This window comes from Aureobasidium subglaciale (assembly GCF_000721755.1).
Source record: "Aureobasidium subglaciale EXF-2481 unplaced genomic scaffold scaffold_3, whole genome shotgun sequence".
Taxonomy (NCBI): domain Eukaryota; kingdom Fungi; phylum Ascomycota; class Dothideomycetes; order Dothideales; family Saccotheciaceae; genus Aureobasidium; species Aureobasidium subglaciale.
In genome coordinates, this window is record NW_013566992.1 from 349,750 (window position 1) to 364,760 (window position 15,011).

General features: G+C 50.2%; 6 protein-coding genes across 6 annotated transcripts; 4 read left to right on the forward strand and 2 right to left on the reverse strand.

Annotated features, from left to right (window-relative positions):
* Positions 1 to 723: 723 nt before the first annotated feature.
* On the forward strand, positions 724 to 1,998 carry AUEXF2481DRAFT_26645 (uncharacterized protein; the record flags this gene model as incomplete). The annotated part of the gene is made up of 3 exons (XM_013491260.1): positions 724 to 1,682; positions 1,735 to 1,860; positions 1,914 to 1,998. 3 exons carry the CDS (start codon positions 724 to 726, stop codon positions 1,996 to 1,998), a joined length of 1,170 nt encoding a protein of 389 aa, XP_013346714.1.
* A 1,060-nt stretch (positions 1,999 to 3,058) lies between these two features.
* On the forward strand, positions 3,059 to 5,213 carry AUEXF2481DRAFT_26646 (uncharacterized protein; the record flags this gene model as incomplete). The annotated part of the gene is made up of 2 exons (XM_013491261.1): positions 3,059 to 3,421; positions 3,477 to 5,213. The coding sequence occupies 2 exons, from the start codon at positions 3,059 to 3,061 to the stop codon at positions 5,211 to 5,213; spliced, it is 2,100 nt and encodes a 699-aa protein (XP_013346715.1).
* A 564-nt stretch (positions 5,214 to 5,777) lies between these two features.
* Positions 5,778 to 8,696, reverse strand: AUEXF2481DRAFT_26647 (uncharacterized protein; the record flags this gene model as incomplete). Its single annotated transcript, XM_013491262.1, has 1 exon — positions 5,778 to 8,696. The coding sequence occupies one exon, from the start codon at positions 8,694 to 8,696 to the stop codon at positions 5,778 to 5,780; it is 2,919 nt and encodes a 972-aa protein (XP_013346716.1).
* Positions 8,697 to 9,142: 446 nt separating this feature from the next.
* On the reverse strand, positions 9,143 to 10,492 carry AUEXF2481DRAFT_2224 (uncharacterized protein; the record flags this gene model as incomplete). The annotated part of the gene is made up of 1 exon (XM_013491167.1): positions 9,143 to 10,492. The coding sequence occupies one exon, from the start codon at positions 10,490 to 10,492 to the stop codon at positions 9,143 to 9,145; it is 1,350 nt and encodes a 449-aa protein (XP_013346621.1).
* A 1,187-nt stretch (positions 10,493 to 11,679) lies between these two features.
* Positions 11,680 to 13,473, forward strand: AUEXF2481DRAFT_476147 (uncharacterized protein). The gene is made up of 4 exons (XM_013491587.1): positions 11,680 to 11,959; positions 12,056 to 12,708; positions 12,802 to 13,208; positions 13,262 to 13,473. The coding sequence occupies exons 1-3, from the start codon at positions 11,808 to 11,810 to the stop codon at positions 13,131 to 13,133; spliced, it is 1,137 nt and encodes a 378-aa protein (XP_013347041.1). The 5' UTR covers positions 11,680 to 11,807; the 3' UTR covers positions 13,134 to 13,208; positions 13,262 to 13,473.
* Positions 13,474 to 13,705: 232 nt separating this feature from the next.
* On the forward strand, positions 13,706 to 14,599 carry AUEXF2481DRAFT_36771 (uncharacterized protein). The gene is made up of 3 exons (XM_013491370.1): positions 13,706 to 13,816; positions 13,867 to 14,111; positions 14,166 to 14,599. The coding sequence occupies exons 1-3, from the start codon at positions 13,760 to 13,762 to the stop codon at positions 14,536 to 14,538; spliced, it is 675 nt and encodes a 224-aa protein (XP_013346824.1). The 5' UTR covers positions 13,706 to 13,759; the 3' UTR covers positions 14,539 to 14,599.
* Positions 14,600 to 15,011: the final 412 nt, after the last annotated feature.

The following is a 15,011-nucleotide window of genomic DNA, read 5'->3' on the forward strand; positions in this document are numbered from 1 at the left end:
TTCATACTCTGTTACACGATTGCCAGAGTTCCATAACCCTCGCACGTTGCAGTTCCTCGCATTCACGCAGCCTGCTCTGACACAACCATGTAAGCTGGATATCGATACGAGGCTGTCCTGTTAGACATGCTGGGCACAATTCGATATATCCAATGCGTGGTGAACCTATTGCCCGTCTGGATTGGTTATTCCATTTTGCCTCACGCGTTTCATGCATGGTCTGTGCTTCTTGCGACTACTCAATGTGACTTTCATCCTTTGTGTGAGATAACCATCTGTTGCAATGATCAACTCTCCCATGCTCGGTTGATGACTCTAGCATCTGTAGGCTTGTTGAGCATTGCATTCGAGCTATTGACGTCTGCAAATTTGAAGATCTGTCACGCGCTTGATCTCACCAATGTACAATACTTTCACAACTATTCGAGGTTTACTGAGTATTTCCAACTCGCTCATTCAAGTGTCACTTGAGATCTACTCTAGCAATTAATTGTGCCATTTTACAGATCCTCGCTCGTATAGCGGTGTCTCGTTGCAGCAAGGGCGGCATTGGTAAACTGACGAGACCCTTGTGCGTCATCGCTTCAGCCTCGTTGCTTTCACTCTTAGCGAGTCTTGCTTCGAATCATTTGGCATCAACCACACAGATTGATCCATTCTCCTCCTTCCATAAAAAATTGCACACTGGCTTCCGCTATCTTCCTTGTAACAACTACAACCAGAATGACTCTTAGACGCTCTACTCGCGTGCAAGCCCTCTCAACTTCGGCAGCTACACTCACTTCTCAGCTCAAGGTGACCAAGCGGAAGGGCTCCATCACAGACTCAAAGTTATCGGAGTCTACAATCAAGCTAGGTCCGCTCCCGAACGGCGAAAAGACAGCTCCTGTAGTTACACTCCCCAAAGAAGATACGCTACGAAAACGCCAGAAAGTCGAGAATGCATCTCACCCAGTACTGCCAACACCTTCGCCTGATGGGCTGCCAACATCTACTTCTTCTGGAAACTTTTCGAACGGTGTTACTTCAGATCAGACTAGACCAGCAGAGCCTCACATGACAAACGCGCCAGTCAAATCTCCTGGTACAGACAAGGTAGTAACAGCATACTCAACTTGGAATGGCGATATTGCCGGCCCAGCGCCTACAAACACGACAAATTCGATCCTGGACGATGCAGTAGCACACTTGAAGCGCATGGACGACAATGGTCGTCTAGCTCCATATATCGCAAAGTTCCATTGCAAGGTATTCGATGCTGAAGGGTTGGCTCAACCGATTGATCCATTCCGTTCCCTGGCTTCTGGTATTATTGCGCAACAAGTGTCCGGAGCTGCGGCGAGCAGTATCAAGAAGAAATTCGTTGGATTGTTTGAGGCTTCTCCTGAGCACAATTATGCTGGACCTCCAGACTTTCCGCCGCCTGTGATGGTCGCTGCAATGTCGATACCAACCCTTAGATCGGCTGGACTGAGTCAGAGGAAGGCAGAGTATATTCAAGGACTTGCTGAACACTTTGCGACCGGCAAGCTGAGTGCCGAGATGCTGGCAACGGCCTCAGACGAAGAAGTCATGGAGAAATTGATAGCAGTCAGAGGATTGGGAAAGTGGAGTGTGGAGATGTTTGCCTGCTTCGATCTGAAGAGAATGGATGTGTTCTCTACAGGCGATCTTGGTGTTCAGTAAGTTTCAAGCGGGCAAACGTCACTAGATGATCACTAATCTATGGCTCAGGCGTGGTCTTGCTGTCTACACGGGCAAAGATGTGAGTAAGCTTAAGGCCAGAGGTGGAGGTAAGTGGAAGTACATGGGTTCTGAGAAGGCCATGTTGGAGGCTGCAGAAAAGTTCTCGCCTTACAGGTAAGTCTTACCATCCACTTCACCACACTACTCAATTCTGACGACCTGTGTAGAAGTTTGTTCATGTGGTACATGTGGCGACTCAGCGACGTGGATGTATCCACTCTCCAAGACCAGGAAGCAGTCTCGATGACCTGATTGAATTTGCGAATCATCCTGACCAAGATGTTGCCGACAGGGTGCTACCCTTGTCAACTTTTGCTGGGGACGCTTTGGTCAATGGAGCATCGACGAGGTGTCAATTGCATGCCGGAATGCATCATCCAATGCTTTTTGAGCATCGGACATTATTCTTACCAGTCTTGTTAATATCGTCACTCAGGCTTGGGGTAACGAGTGTTTCTTGGGTTGTGGTGACGGCTCCAGAAGACATCTTCCAATGTGATTCCTCCAAGGACTGTCTTGGTTCACACCGTGACTATGCCTTTTTACAGCCTGGTGTTCTTCTATTGGCATTGCAAAGGAGAAGGTGAGATCAATGGATATTTTGGAGAAAGTATAATTTGCCTCTCATGAATCCTTACAACACAGACTTGCTAATATCAAGCCTCTTACCATGAACCATCTCAGGAGTCGGATATTAGGACTCCGACGATTTTCACATGGCAATTATAGACCTGAAGCTGATATCGTAGCGTTGTCACGATTCATGGAACCACTGCTATGATTGTCATGTGGGCGCAACAGACCAACATACGGCAAAGCGTTTTCACAAGCCAAAAAAGATGGAGCGAAGACGGAGGTTGGCGGAGTGCCCCGGACGAAACGGTAGACTCGGTAGACTCCACAAATGTGACAATATGGGGCCGCTGAGACTAGTTAGCGAACAAAGGGCCTCGAGGACGTCTTCGACTCGAAAAGGAAAGACATGCGAGCCAAGGGCTCCTTGTAGGACGAAATTTGAGCCTGAGACGAACTTGTTTACTGGCGATCCTAAAGCAAGATGAAGCACTTGGGGATCAGATTAGGGGACGGCGACAGAAGGCGAAGTCCGGCTTGGAGCTGGGTTCAGAATGGTTAACGTCAGCGTTCTTTACGGAGGTCAGGTGTTGCCCCAGAAAGATGACGGTAACCTCGGCACCGAGGCAGGCAGGGTCAAGTCGAGGCCAGACAACCGAAGGCGCATGATAAAGACAATCGAGTGATCATCCCCAAGACTGTTTCCTCCCACTCACAAATCTCTCGAACATCACACATCATGGCACCTACACCTCAATGGGTCAAGGACCTCAAGCCTGCGGGCCCTCAAGGCACCGAGCTTCTGTCGCAAGAGAGAGCAAAGTCCAACGTCAATGTCAAGGCATTGTCGACCTTCCTGTTCACGCAAGAAGGACTCGACCAGAAACACCGAATCCTCAAGATCCTTCAGCAGGAGAAGGTGTTTGACAAGTCGCAAAACTACTTTGCCGGTCGCATTGACCGCTTCGAGACGGCGCTTGCAAGAGCAAAGAAGCTCCGACAGCTGCAGGTCAAGCACAACTGGACTGACCAGGACAAGTCGATTGCCAATGAGCTCATCAGTGAGCCCGGCCCATACGGTCTGCACGAGAGCATGTTCTTGGTACGTTGCATTCTCGAGGAAAGAGAGTCTTGACAGCTGCTGACACGCCACACAGATCACCCTCCGCGACCAAGGCACACCCGAGCAGCACGAGAAGTTCCTGAAGCCAGCAAGAAACTACGAATACATTGGTTGTTACGCCCAGACCGAGTTGGGCCACGGCTCAAACGTCAGAGGTCTCGAGACGACAGCAACATGGAATGCCGAGGACAAGACTTTCATCATCAACTCGCCCACCCTGACTGCCAGTAAGTGGTGGATCGGCTCCCTCGGCCGCACCGCCAACCACGCCGTCGTCATGGCCCAACTCTACATCAACAAGAAGCCTTACGGCCCCCACCCCTTCGTCGTCCAGATCCGTGATCTTAAGACACATCTGCCGCTACCCAACATTCACATTGGTGACATTGGTCCCAAGTTCGGTTACAACACCATGGACAACGGTTTCCTGCTGTTCAACAAGGTCAAGATTCCTCACATCAGCATGCTTGGTCGCTTCTCCAGCGTCGACCCCAACACCAGCAAGTACCTGCAGCCCGCCTCTCCCTCGCTCATCTACGGTACCCTCACCTGGGTCCGTAGCACCATCGTCCTCCAATCTGGTAGCGTCTTGGCCCGTGGTGTCACCATCGCCACTCGCTATGCCGCTGTCCGTCGCCAGTTCCAGGATCGCGATTCGCAAGATCCCAAGTCGGACGAGAACCAAGTCCTCAACTACACAACTGTCCAGATCAGACTTCTGACTCTGTTGGCAACCTGCTACGCTCTGCATTTCACCGGTCGCGGTATGATGCAGCTTTATGAGGCCAACCAGAAGAAGATGGCTCAGAACCCTGACAAGGCAAAGACTTCCAAGCGTGGCGCAGGTCCTGAGGAGGTCACTCCTGGCAGTGATTTGCTTGCCGACCTTCATGCCACCTCTTGCGGTCTCAAGTCATTGGCCTCTTCCACTGCTGTCGACGGTCTCGAAGTGTGTCGTCGCGCTTGCGGTGGCCACGGTTACAGCAACTTCTCAGGTATCGGTCCTTGGTACGCCGATTACCTGCCTACCGCCACATGGGAGGGTGACAACTACATGTTGACACAGCAAGTCGCCCGCTACCTCCTCAAGTCTGCCCGTTCAGTACTCAAGGGTAACGAGCCCACCAACGACACAACTCACATTCTGGCAAACTTCCTCGCCAAGTCTGACACCGGCGCTGCCTTCAACATCATGGACAAGGATGAGGATCTGGTTGCCGCCTTTGGTTGGAGATCAGCCTTCCTCACCTTCGAGGCTCTCAAGCACAGAGATGAGAACAAGAAGGCCTGGAACGATCTCCTCGTCGACTTCTACCGCCTGTCCCGCGCTCACTCGCAATACATGGTCGTCAAGAACTTCTACGAGGCTCTGAATTCGTCATCCGTAAATTCCGACCTCGACCCCGAGACCAGAGAACTCATGCACAAGCTCTTCCGCCTCTACGCTCTTCACACCCTCGAGTCCGAGGCTTCGGAATTCTACACTTCCGCTGCCGTCACCGTTCGTCAAATCCAGCTTGCTCGCACCAATGCAGTCATGAAGCTTTTGGCCGAGATCCGTCCTCACGCCATCAGATTGGTTGATGCATGGGACTTCCCTGACTGGCAATTGGATTCGTCACTCGGCCGTCACGACGGTAAAGTGTATGAGGATATGTTCTACCGTGCTAGCGAGTTGAACCCTTTGAACGCCATCACTGTGGATCCTTATCCGAATAGCGACGTCTTGTTCAAGTCGAATGATAGCGACAAGTTCAAGAGTAAGCTTTAGATTTGTCCTCTGAAATGAGATGTTGGGACAAAGGATGGGGGACAAAAGGAATTTGGTTTAGACTATGATGTCCTTTTTTTATGAATTCCGACATGTAACAACAATATTTTCCTTGCTTTTATGATGTAGCTCACGCAAAACCTACACAATTTTTTTTTTCAAGACAGATGAACACTTTTATCCTCTTATGTGATCTTCTCGTACGTGCTGCAGCAAATCTGGGTCCAAGATACAGAAGTGTTATAGCAAAGAGGGTCAAAAGATGAAAGATGAAAATGGCAAATGACTAGTTGGAAAGAAATCTACATTGCCCTTCCTGTATCTTTAAATTATCTCGTGGACCTCTCTTCTTCCCTGATCCGCACTTTCTTTTTTTTTTTAAACTGACAAAAGACACGTACGAGAAAAGCGAAAAGGAGGGAAAAGCGATATCTTTGGAAGTTTACTGTACTAGTAGCAATTTTGCTCCCATTCGCCTATAAAATCTGTTTTCATCTGCCCCTCCAATGTCAAATGACTTTTGGAAGGAAAGCGAAAAAAAAAAAGAAGAAGAGAAATATAAAACTACATGGCCCCCAATAACTCCCTAAGCGACACGGGTTTCCTAACAGCATTAGAATACCCTTCGTGGAAAGTGATCCATACCCTCTCCTCCTTGCCATCTCCCGTCGCATCTTTCCTCTGTTTCTTCTTCTTTTTTGTTGTTGTTGCTGCTGCTGCTTCTTCTCCTTCTGCCTCTTTTTCTTCTTCTTCTTCTTCTTCTTCTTCTTCTTCTTCCTCTTTCTCTTCTAATACGAGTACTCTACCAAAGAAATCTCTCTTTAATGTACTCTTCTTCCCCGCCATCTCTGCTGCAGGAACAGAAACCCCTGCTACTGTGTCAGCCAACGATATTATACCCCCTGCCCCCCTACCACCACCTCCTCCTCCTCCTCCTCGAACAACTCTAGCAAGTTCGGCAGTTTTCTTACTCTGCACGCAAAACTCCTGCTCCAACACTTGACGAACGGAAAATCTGCTTTTATCCCCTGATACCACCACACCCCCAGCTCTTAAAGTATCCAGAGTTTCATAAGAACAAAGTTCATCAATCGCAGGTTCCATGCGATAAACCCATGTTTGCTGCGCTCCCGATGCTTTGTTCGCTCCCTCTGTTTCCAATCTCGTACGATGGAAGCGAACCCCCGATGCTGTCATGGCATTAACAGCCCTTGCCACCAGAACCTTTTCACTAGCTTTGCGCACAGAAGCCGTGGAGGAAGCGGAATTATGCACAATGACCGGTGCAACATTCGGTGCCAGCATTTTCGAAATCCAGGGTATGAATTCCGTAGTCAGGGAATTTGGAGAGGGAAACATTCGCAACAGAGGTAAAGAGAGGGAAGATTGCAAAGTCTGCAGGATTTCTAGATTTGCTTTTCGCGCTTCGTGAGCGTGGTAGGAAGCTTGAGGGCCTGAGAATGGTGCTGGACTTTCGTCTTCTTCTTCTTTGTCGTTCCAGGCTTTGTTGGTGGAATGTCCACGGTTAGGCGTTGCGAAGAGATTGTGAAAGGCGAGGATTGGTTGGGCGAGATAGGTGGCTAATTCCCATTCGCTGTGGCTGAAGACGGCTGAAGATAGCTGGTCGTGGAAATTTAGCCATTCGTATGCGGCAGAGGGTTTGGAGAGGTAATTGTCGTCTTGGAAGGGGAGGTCTGGGTAGCTGGTGAAGCAGTCGAGCATGATGCGATCGATATCCCCAGATGTGTCTACCATTTCTCTGAGCCTATCCATGGCTTGTCGTTTATTTGCTTCGGCTACACCTTTCGGTCCTCTGGACGAAGAGGCAGAGGGAGCAGTAAGCATGGCTGGTTTAGAGAAGCCAGCGCCTTCTTTAAAGACACGCTCGACTACTTCTTTTGGCCCACCACGACCCACCCCTCTGGCTGCTCCTCCGCCATGAGACAGATCAGCTAGGATATTGGCTTCAATCCAATGCCTTGTGAGTCGTTGCATGGAGTTTGCGGATGGGTCGTGGGTAGCTCGTAGTCTGGCTGCGATCCATTCGCCTACGACAAGGATACCGCGGATATCGCCTTCTCCTGTGCTGCTGCCTGAACCGCCCTCTTTGCGACTGCTCATACCCCAGGAAGCCTCGCATAGCTTTCTCACACCATCACTGTCGTGCGGGATATTCTCTTTGTCAAAGATTGACTGCATTCTAGCAACGACGGAATTAATAGCTGGCTTCCGGACGTGGATGATCTCGGCAGCTGTACTTTGTCGTAGCGGGCGTAGAGAGGGATGATAGACATCATTGCAGATAAGGATAAGTGGTCGAAGTAAGCGGAAATTGTCCCCTTTTCTCTTTCCAGAAGCTTGTTGTGAGTGAGTCTTGTTTGTGTTTCTCGCGTCCAGAGCAACGAGGTCGAGGAGAGCTTTGACGAAACCGCCTTCGCCTGCACCTCCACTGCCTCCCACTACACCATCGACCTCATCAACAATGACACAAACAGGACGGCCGGCTTTGCGAACTTTGCCAGAAGCAGTCTTTGAATCAACACCTCTGACGTTCTCCGTACCGACCATATCTCTGATACGGCCTCTGACGACATTACTACTCCTCTCATCACTAGCATTGATCTCTTGGACTTCATACCCAGCCTGTTTAGCGCAAACATGAGCGAGTGTCGTCTTTCCCAGACCCGGAGGACCAGTAAGCAGTAAGACTTTGCGATGGGATCGTTCCTCGACAGGATTTTCTGCATTCTTGCGATGTTTCGGTTTTCTGTTTGAGCCGGGGAAGACAATGTCGTCCCAGCGCTTGAGCCAGTGCATGACGGAGCGATGTGTACGGTCATCTCCCACCAGCTCTGTGAACTTTTTCGCTCTGTACTTCTCCGTCCACATCAGTGTTCGCTGATTTCTTTGTGCGCCGTCGAGTGGAAGAGGTGACTCTATAGATGGCAGGGCGGCTTTCCTCTCAGCTTCTGCTTGGTCAATAACTTGTTGGGCTTTGGCTTCGTTGACCAAATTGTGGATGTCGATGCCATAGTATTCTCTTTGAGCTCTTCCCTCGGCAATGTCTGAGCGTGAAGCTGCAAGTCGTTCGGCTGACAGAGCTTCGGTGTTTTGCTTCTTTCCGACAGAAAAAGACTTGCCAGATGATGTGCGGATGGCGACTCTTGTGGTGGTTGGGGTCTTGGTTGATGAGATTAATGGGTTGTGAATTGTGCGTTTGGCAAAGAGCGACAAACCCAAGTCGTGAGATTGACTTTGGCTTTGCGGTGGTTGCGTGCTTTGCGATTGTGAAGCGGTTGGGAGATTCGGAGGTAGTTGGCTGCTTCTTGGAAGCTGTTGAAGCAGAGTCGATGGTTGCTGCGGTACGTTCATGTCATCATCACTGTCCGAGTCTTCCATAAAGACATTGTTCGCCATCTCTTTCCCACCGGATTGCGACATTGTCAGTGGTGGTGGTGCGACGGCCGAGGACATGAAGGGCATAGCGGGTGGAGACGAGGGCGGTTCGTGATTGCGCTTGTGGATAGGTTGACTCGACGGGACGTCTAGTACGAGTAAGAAGAGGGCGTCCAAACTGGATGGTGCAGCATACAATTGGATCGGTCGTCTTCACTGCGGAAAGCGTCTGCCAAAGGCCAGCTTCGGTGTTGAATGACGATTCCTCTGCGCTTGTTGTCTGCTCGTCTCTCTTCTTGGACGTCGTAGAGTGCTGCAATGTCGTCTGAAAAGGTTGGCTCCTCGATATCAACACTCATCGATCTGCGTGCATGTCTTGATGTCTTCTTGACAAACACGTTGGTGAAGCGCTTCGACAAGTTGACGCGACGCGACCGACCCGCGTTTGATTGGCTACATTCATAAATTTGCATAAATTCCTGTACATATCGGACCACAACATAACAATTCTGACAACCTCGAATACTATCTATCTATTCACCCCATGACGGCTGCACAGTGACTGTATATGTTGCATCTTCCACCGCCATCCTAACGTCCTGCTTGACAGATTCCTCCACATCAGCAAGTCGTTGATCAATGTGTTCCTCCAGCTTGATCTGTAGTAACGTAGCTTCTTCGTCAAGATTCTCGTGGCATTCTTGTCGATTGCAGTCAACTCGAGTCCCGACTTCATCGAGGGAGTCTTGTAGAGCAACGACATCCAGATCAAGTTGTTGTTTAAGCTGCTCGTTGTTCTTGTCGACTTTGTTCTCGAGTAAAGTCCGTTGCTCATCGTTGTTGTTGACTTTGTGTTCGAGCATAGTCCGCCTCTTTTGCTCGTCAACGATGGCATCTTCTACCATGACAAGGCGTTCTTCGATACTATTCTCTACTGTGCTGGCCTGACTAGGCGACACGTTGCAGGGATCAAAGGTTGGTGAGGATTGGGGTTCAGCTTCGACAAGAGGCTCAGTCTGTGTCCCGGCATCGATCATGGGCCCGCGGCGAAGCTGCTGCACCTCTTCGCGTAACGTCGCCAGTTCCATTCCCAGAGCCGCGATCGCCAATTCCCAGGGCTCGGGAGCTGCTTTTTCTGACAGCCGACGTTTTGCAGGGGCTTGGTACAGCTCAGGAGATGCCAATACCCGTTTTCGTGCTTGGGTGTTATTTGAGTTCTGAAGGTCGGGTTGACTTGATGCATTGTCGTTGCTAGCCCCGAGCACTGTCGAAGGGTCATATGGAGGTGGACTCTCATATGGCTCCCGAGGCCACACTTCGACAAGTTGTGTCACAATTCTACAGCCAGTACCAGCGTACAGAGTCTGGAGAACCCCCTCGGGGGCAGGCCTTAAGGTATCTGCCGCTAGTGCCTCACAGAGCCTGGAGAAGCGTTCAACGTTGATATATCTGCGAGGCACGTAGACTCTGAACGTCTCGCATTGGCCGAATTGTAGCAATGTATCTATAGCATTGCACGTGGACTTTCTCTTCTGCAATGCGGCATTCGGACAGACAACAGGTGCGTGTCGGCTCAGAGTGAGGTTTAAGCTCACGACATCGGCTGATGATGCACATCGCGCTTGTTTGACAAAGACGTCGGTAACATCGGTCGGGATCTTAGTGTCGTCGAGGCACATCGCTTTGACGTGGCTGGCGTCGAGCACGAGGTAGACGTATACCTTTTTATCAGGATTAATCAATCGTGCAGGTGTGCCAAGCTTGCAGTGGAATGCATCTTGCTCGAAAACGATGTCCATAAGATATTCGCACGGTAACCCATTGTTGAAAGATGCGCAGACTTGTACATGGGCTTTCGAGGTGATAGATGTACTCGATGCCATTGACTTATTTGATTATAACTACTTGAGATTACTTGTCAGCCAACACTCGTCACCCAGGTTCATACGAAATCAGGAATCTCCCATAGCTCCCGTAATCAAGATGAAGAATGGATGCTGAAATGGTTTCTTGCAGCTATGGTTAGGTTAGTAATATTGAGGTCCCCACGCAAAAGCGCAGAACCCTCCCACCCGGGCTTCATAGAGCAGCCCTGACTCGTCAGAGAGTTCATGCGAGCGGACCATCAAAGACAGCAGAATCGATAGCCGGTGTCCTTGCGGTCCCTACAGGTCAGACTAGCTGACCTGTTCGCGAAATCTGGAGACCAGAATCGACGACCGGCGACCAACGGACCCTACAGACCCCAGGCGCATTTTGAGGATGCGAATGGAAGAATGGCCTGCCTTCGAAATCTGCCATCTTGGCTGGTTCACGCTCAAGCGACTCTGAAGTTGACCGCGACCAGCCCCAACCTCCCACCCGGGCTTTGTAGAGCAACCCTGACTCAAGAGGGGCATAGAAGATGGTAGAAAAGGAGGGCATCACCTAAGCGAATAAGACAAAGCAGTCGAGTGTGGAGGCTGAAAGGATGAACATGCCGCCAACTTGTCGTGGGTGGAGGAGTTCAGATATACCTTGTGCGCGAGGCAGCAGGCTTGAGAGCGGGCGCGTCGCTGCCAAGATCACGCGTCGTTGTTGGAAATCCATTGGATGACATTCGGACTCACCAACAAAGAGCGCATAGCCGCCGTACCCGCATATCCAGCGGATTGATGCAACGGACGAGGACAAATAGGAAGACGTAGAAGGAGGGCGCTGAATGTTTCTTCGTGCGGATTCCACTGGCTTGGTGGTGAATAGAGCGAATGGTCGAACTGTCAGAACTTGGAAGGAGGCTGGCACAGGCGAGCACAGACCGCGTCAAAGCACGCCGAGATGGAAAGTATGACAATGTTGGAGGCTTACGCATTTGATAAGACTGCCAGTCCAGCATCAGTGCTAGAAAGATGATTTGCCTCGATCGCGAGTGTCGAGTGGTCACGCGTTAAGTGTTTTCGTGTGGCAGCAGTAGTAAGAAGATCGTCGCCGGGAGAAGCATCGTAATGGCGCAAAGCTGACAGGCGGGAGGTCGAGCAGAATGTACCGAACCCTTGTCACCCCTCGATGATGACGGAGCCCACCCTTGTTCTTCTTCTTCTCCTCTCTCTGTGCTGCCCTGCTCAATCCCCCTTTTCAATCCGATCTTTTGTCGTCTCTGGAATGCCATGGTCCGCTCCCTTGCCTATCTCCAAGTCTACTTAATACTCGCTTCATCGCATGGGTTCATGGTCTGAAAGACTGTATCAGCAAGCTTATCGATACCTGCCACCAATCTACTCGCGCGACTTTGCTTATGCCAACAACGCGCCCGTAGCACTTCGTATGGCCAGAGCTAACGTCAGCGACATCACTGCAAAGACCTTTGCTGAGTACGTTCCATTGCACTGCATAGCTTGCGCTTGAACCCTCTCTTCTTGTCTCATGTTGGCGCAAATGTCTGACGAAGCTAAGACTTTGTGGAAAAGGCTCCTCTCTGGTCCGACAATCGACTTTTATGTCGGTTCAGAGCGTCGGCATTGGTCGCTGCATCGCAATCTACTATGTCACCATTCGCCGTACTTCGAGTCCGAATTTCTCGCCAATGAGTCGCCAAAGTCGTCCAAGAAATCCGAACTCGAGTTGCCTGACCAAGACCCTGTTGGCTTTGAGCTGCTTGTAAAATGGCTGTATCAGGGTACTTTGGATGATACGTCAGACATGACGGATGAGAAAAAGTACGACTACTCAGTCGCATGCCACAAACTATACTTGCTATGCAACAAGTTCGATCTTCCCATCCTGAGGAATGAGTCTATCGATCGCTACAGGCAGGGTTTACTCGAAGCTCAACTCGTACCGGACGCCGAAGAGATCAACGAGATCTACCGCAGCTCTCCTCCAGGCTCGCCTTTCCGAAAGCTCATGGCTCAGATCGCTGCTCGCCAGATCATGGATCCAGACAGTGAGAAGAATGCTGAGAGCTATCGAAACTGCTTCAACGACAACCCCGACTTCGCAGTCGATATGGTCAACGCCATCAAGGCCGGTACTGGGGGCTTACTGTTTGACGACCCTACAGATGGAGACGATGCTGCATACCATGAGGACCCAACCCCACGTCAGAATGTTAAAGGCAAAGGTACTTAGCTCCAAGTCTATCCCGATCCGCTACACAATCCATGCTTCTGCTCTCGCACGCGCGCATGAGAACTCGAATAACAATGAGTTCAAGGTCCTGCATCCAAGTTGACGCCAACCTCTCCCAGACGACGAAGATCAGAATCTGCAGACGCAGGCGCGGAGCGACTCTCCGATGGAGAACGAAGACGTGATTCTGGGCACTCAAAACGAGACTCAGGACTTCCCACACCACCAGACTCGGCTCGACGAGACAACGGATACGGAGTCCGACGATTCAATGGAACCAGCAGAACCATTGCCAAGAGTCCTATTACAGGAGAAAGAGTCGAACCAAACAACGTCAACGGAGACGCAGAAAGTCCCTCTCGAAAGAAGCCAAAGAAGCTTGTCATACGTGGAGGCCCTCCGTCGCCGCAAAGATAGAGGGCAGCTTGATTCACGCGGCCTATGGGACTACTGGAACAACATGGCCATGGGAGCCAATTGATGATTTACGATGTACGGTCTATACGGTCCTCTTGTCCGTCCCTCTATTCTAATTTGACTGCAAGACACCCGTTTCTAGGAACATCTGGTTGTTCTATTTAATGATGCTTAATTTACTGCCTTTTCTCTGATGTTGACTAAACATTTCCCCGCACAATCTTTCGGGACATTGCATGAGCCCTGCTTGATTTGTGTACCTCGAAGGATCAGGTACTACCATCAATGTAATCTTGGTGCTTTGAAGCTCTCAAGTGCATCCATATCTCACACCGCCTCTTCATCTTACCATAGAACGACCACAGAGCAGCTTGTTAACGCCTCGAAGAATGTACGTGTTTCTAAGCAGCATGCCAAATACAAGCTTAACCCCGATCGCGAAACTTTAATTCCGCTCTACATCATGGAAGCATCGACGAACGGGAAGGTGGGGCAAGAGGCCAACGCATCATTGGCTAGAGACACAAGGCAAAATATATAAAGAGCTTCACCGTAGCTAGATCTTGACTCTGACTACTTCAATTGACTTTGTATCCAACTTTCCCCCTTCAACCCACATCATAAACATGTCTCTCAAGCCTATCCTTCTTCACGGCCACGCCGGTGGTCCTAACCCTTGGAAGGTGAGTCTAGAGCTGGGTCAACAGCAAGAGCAACGTCTGACTTCAGATAGGTCGTCCTTCTCCTCAAGGAGTTGAACATCCCTTACGAGCACAAGCTCTGGGATTTCCCTGACCTCAAGAAGCCTGAGTACGAGAAGCTCAATGTCAACGGAAGAACACCTACTATTGAAGACCCCAACACTGGCATTACCCTCTGGGAGTCTGGTGCCATTCTCGAGTACTTAATCGAGGAGTACGACAAGGAGAACAAGTTCACATACACTTCCACTCCCGAGAAGTACCTGTTGAAGCAATGGTAAGATAAACATGAGGAATCCAACAGTGAGCGCCCGACTAACATCATCTCAAGGCTTCACTTCCAAGTCTCCGGTCAAGGCCCCTACTTCGGCCAGCGCGTCTGGTTCAACACCTACCACCAGGACAAGATCGAGTCCGCGATCGAGAGATACAGCAAAGAGATCAAGCGTGTGCTTACAGTCTTGGACAAGCACCTCAAAGAGCAGGGTACCGAATACCTCGTCGGCGACAAGTACACCTACGCAGATCTGTCATTTATCCCCTGGAACCTGCTCCTCCCCTTCATCTTCGGCGAGCAGAGCGACGCTTTCCACGCCGAGATTGAGAAGGAGCTACCATCCTTCTGGGCATGGCACCAGAGAATCCTTGCTCGTCCTGCTTCGCAAGAAATGAAGAAGGAGAGAGAGGCCAACTTCGCCAAATAGGCGCTCATTACGAAGCTCATATGACTTAGCTGAAAAGTAATGGTCTGAAATATATTTCACCAAATACATCATGTCGTGAGAAATATGTTGATGTTCCGCGGAAGCACATTCTAAACTTCTCGAGACGCCGGTCTCGGATCCCGTTCAGCTGCAGTTCCCCAGTTCCTATAGGATCGCGACCACTCCCAAGAATTGCACTGCCACTCAACACTATTACCATTCTGGTGGTACATCTACAAATGCATCTGGTCATAAAGGCTAGCCGCCATTAAGTTTATTAGTGTTTTGCTTGATTCAACGACAAGAGAAAACGGCTGCCGGTGTTGGGAAAAAGGACTTGGCTTTTTTCTCTCATGACTTCCCCGGTCGCCCCGGATGCCTTTACAAGTCGTTCTTTCCCAATTATTCCCGGCGGTTACTCAGTAGCTCACAACAGATTATATCCACCAAGAAGCAGCTTCCGAATCACGCAG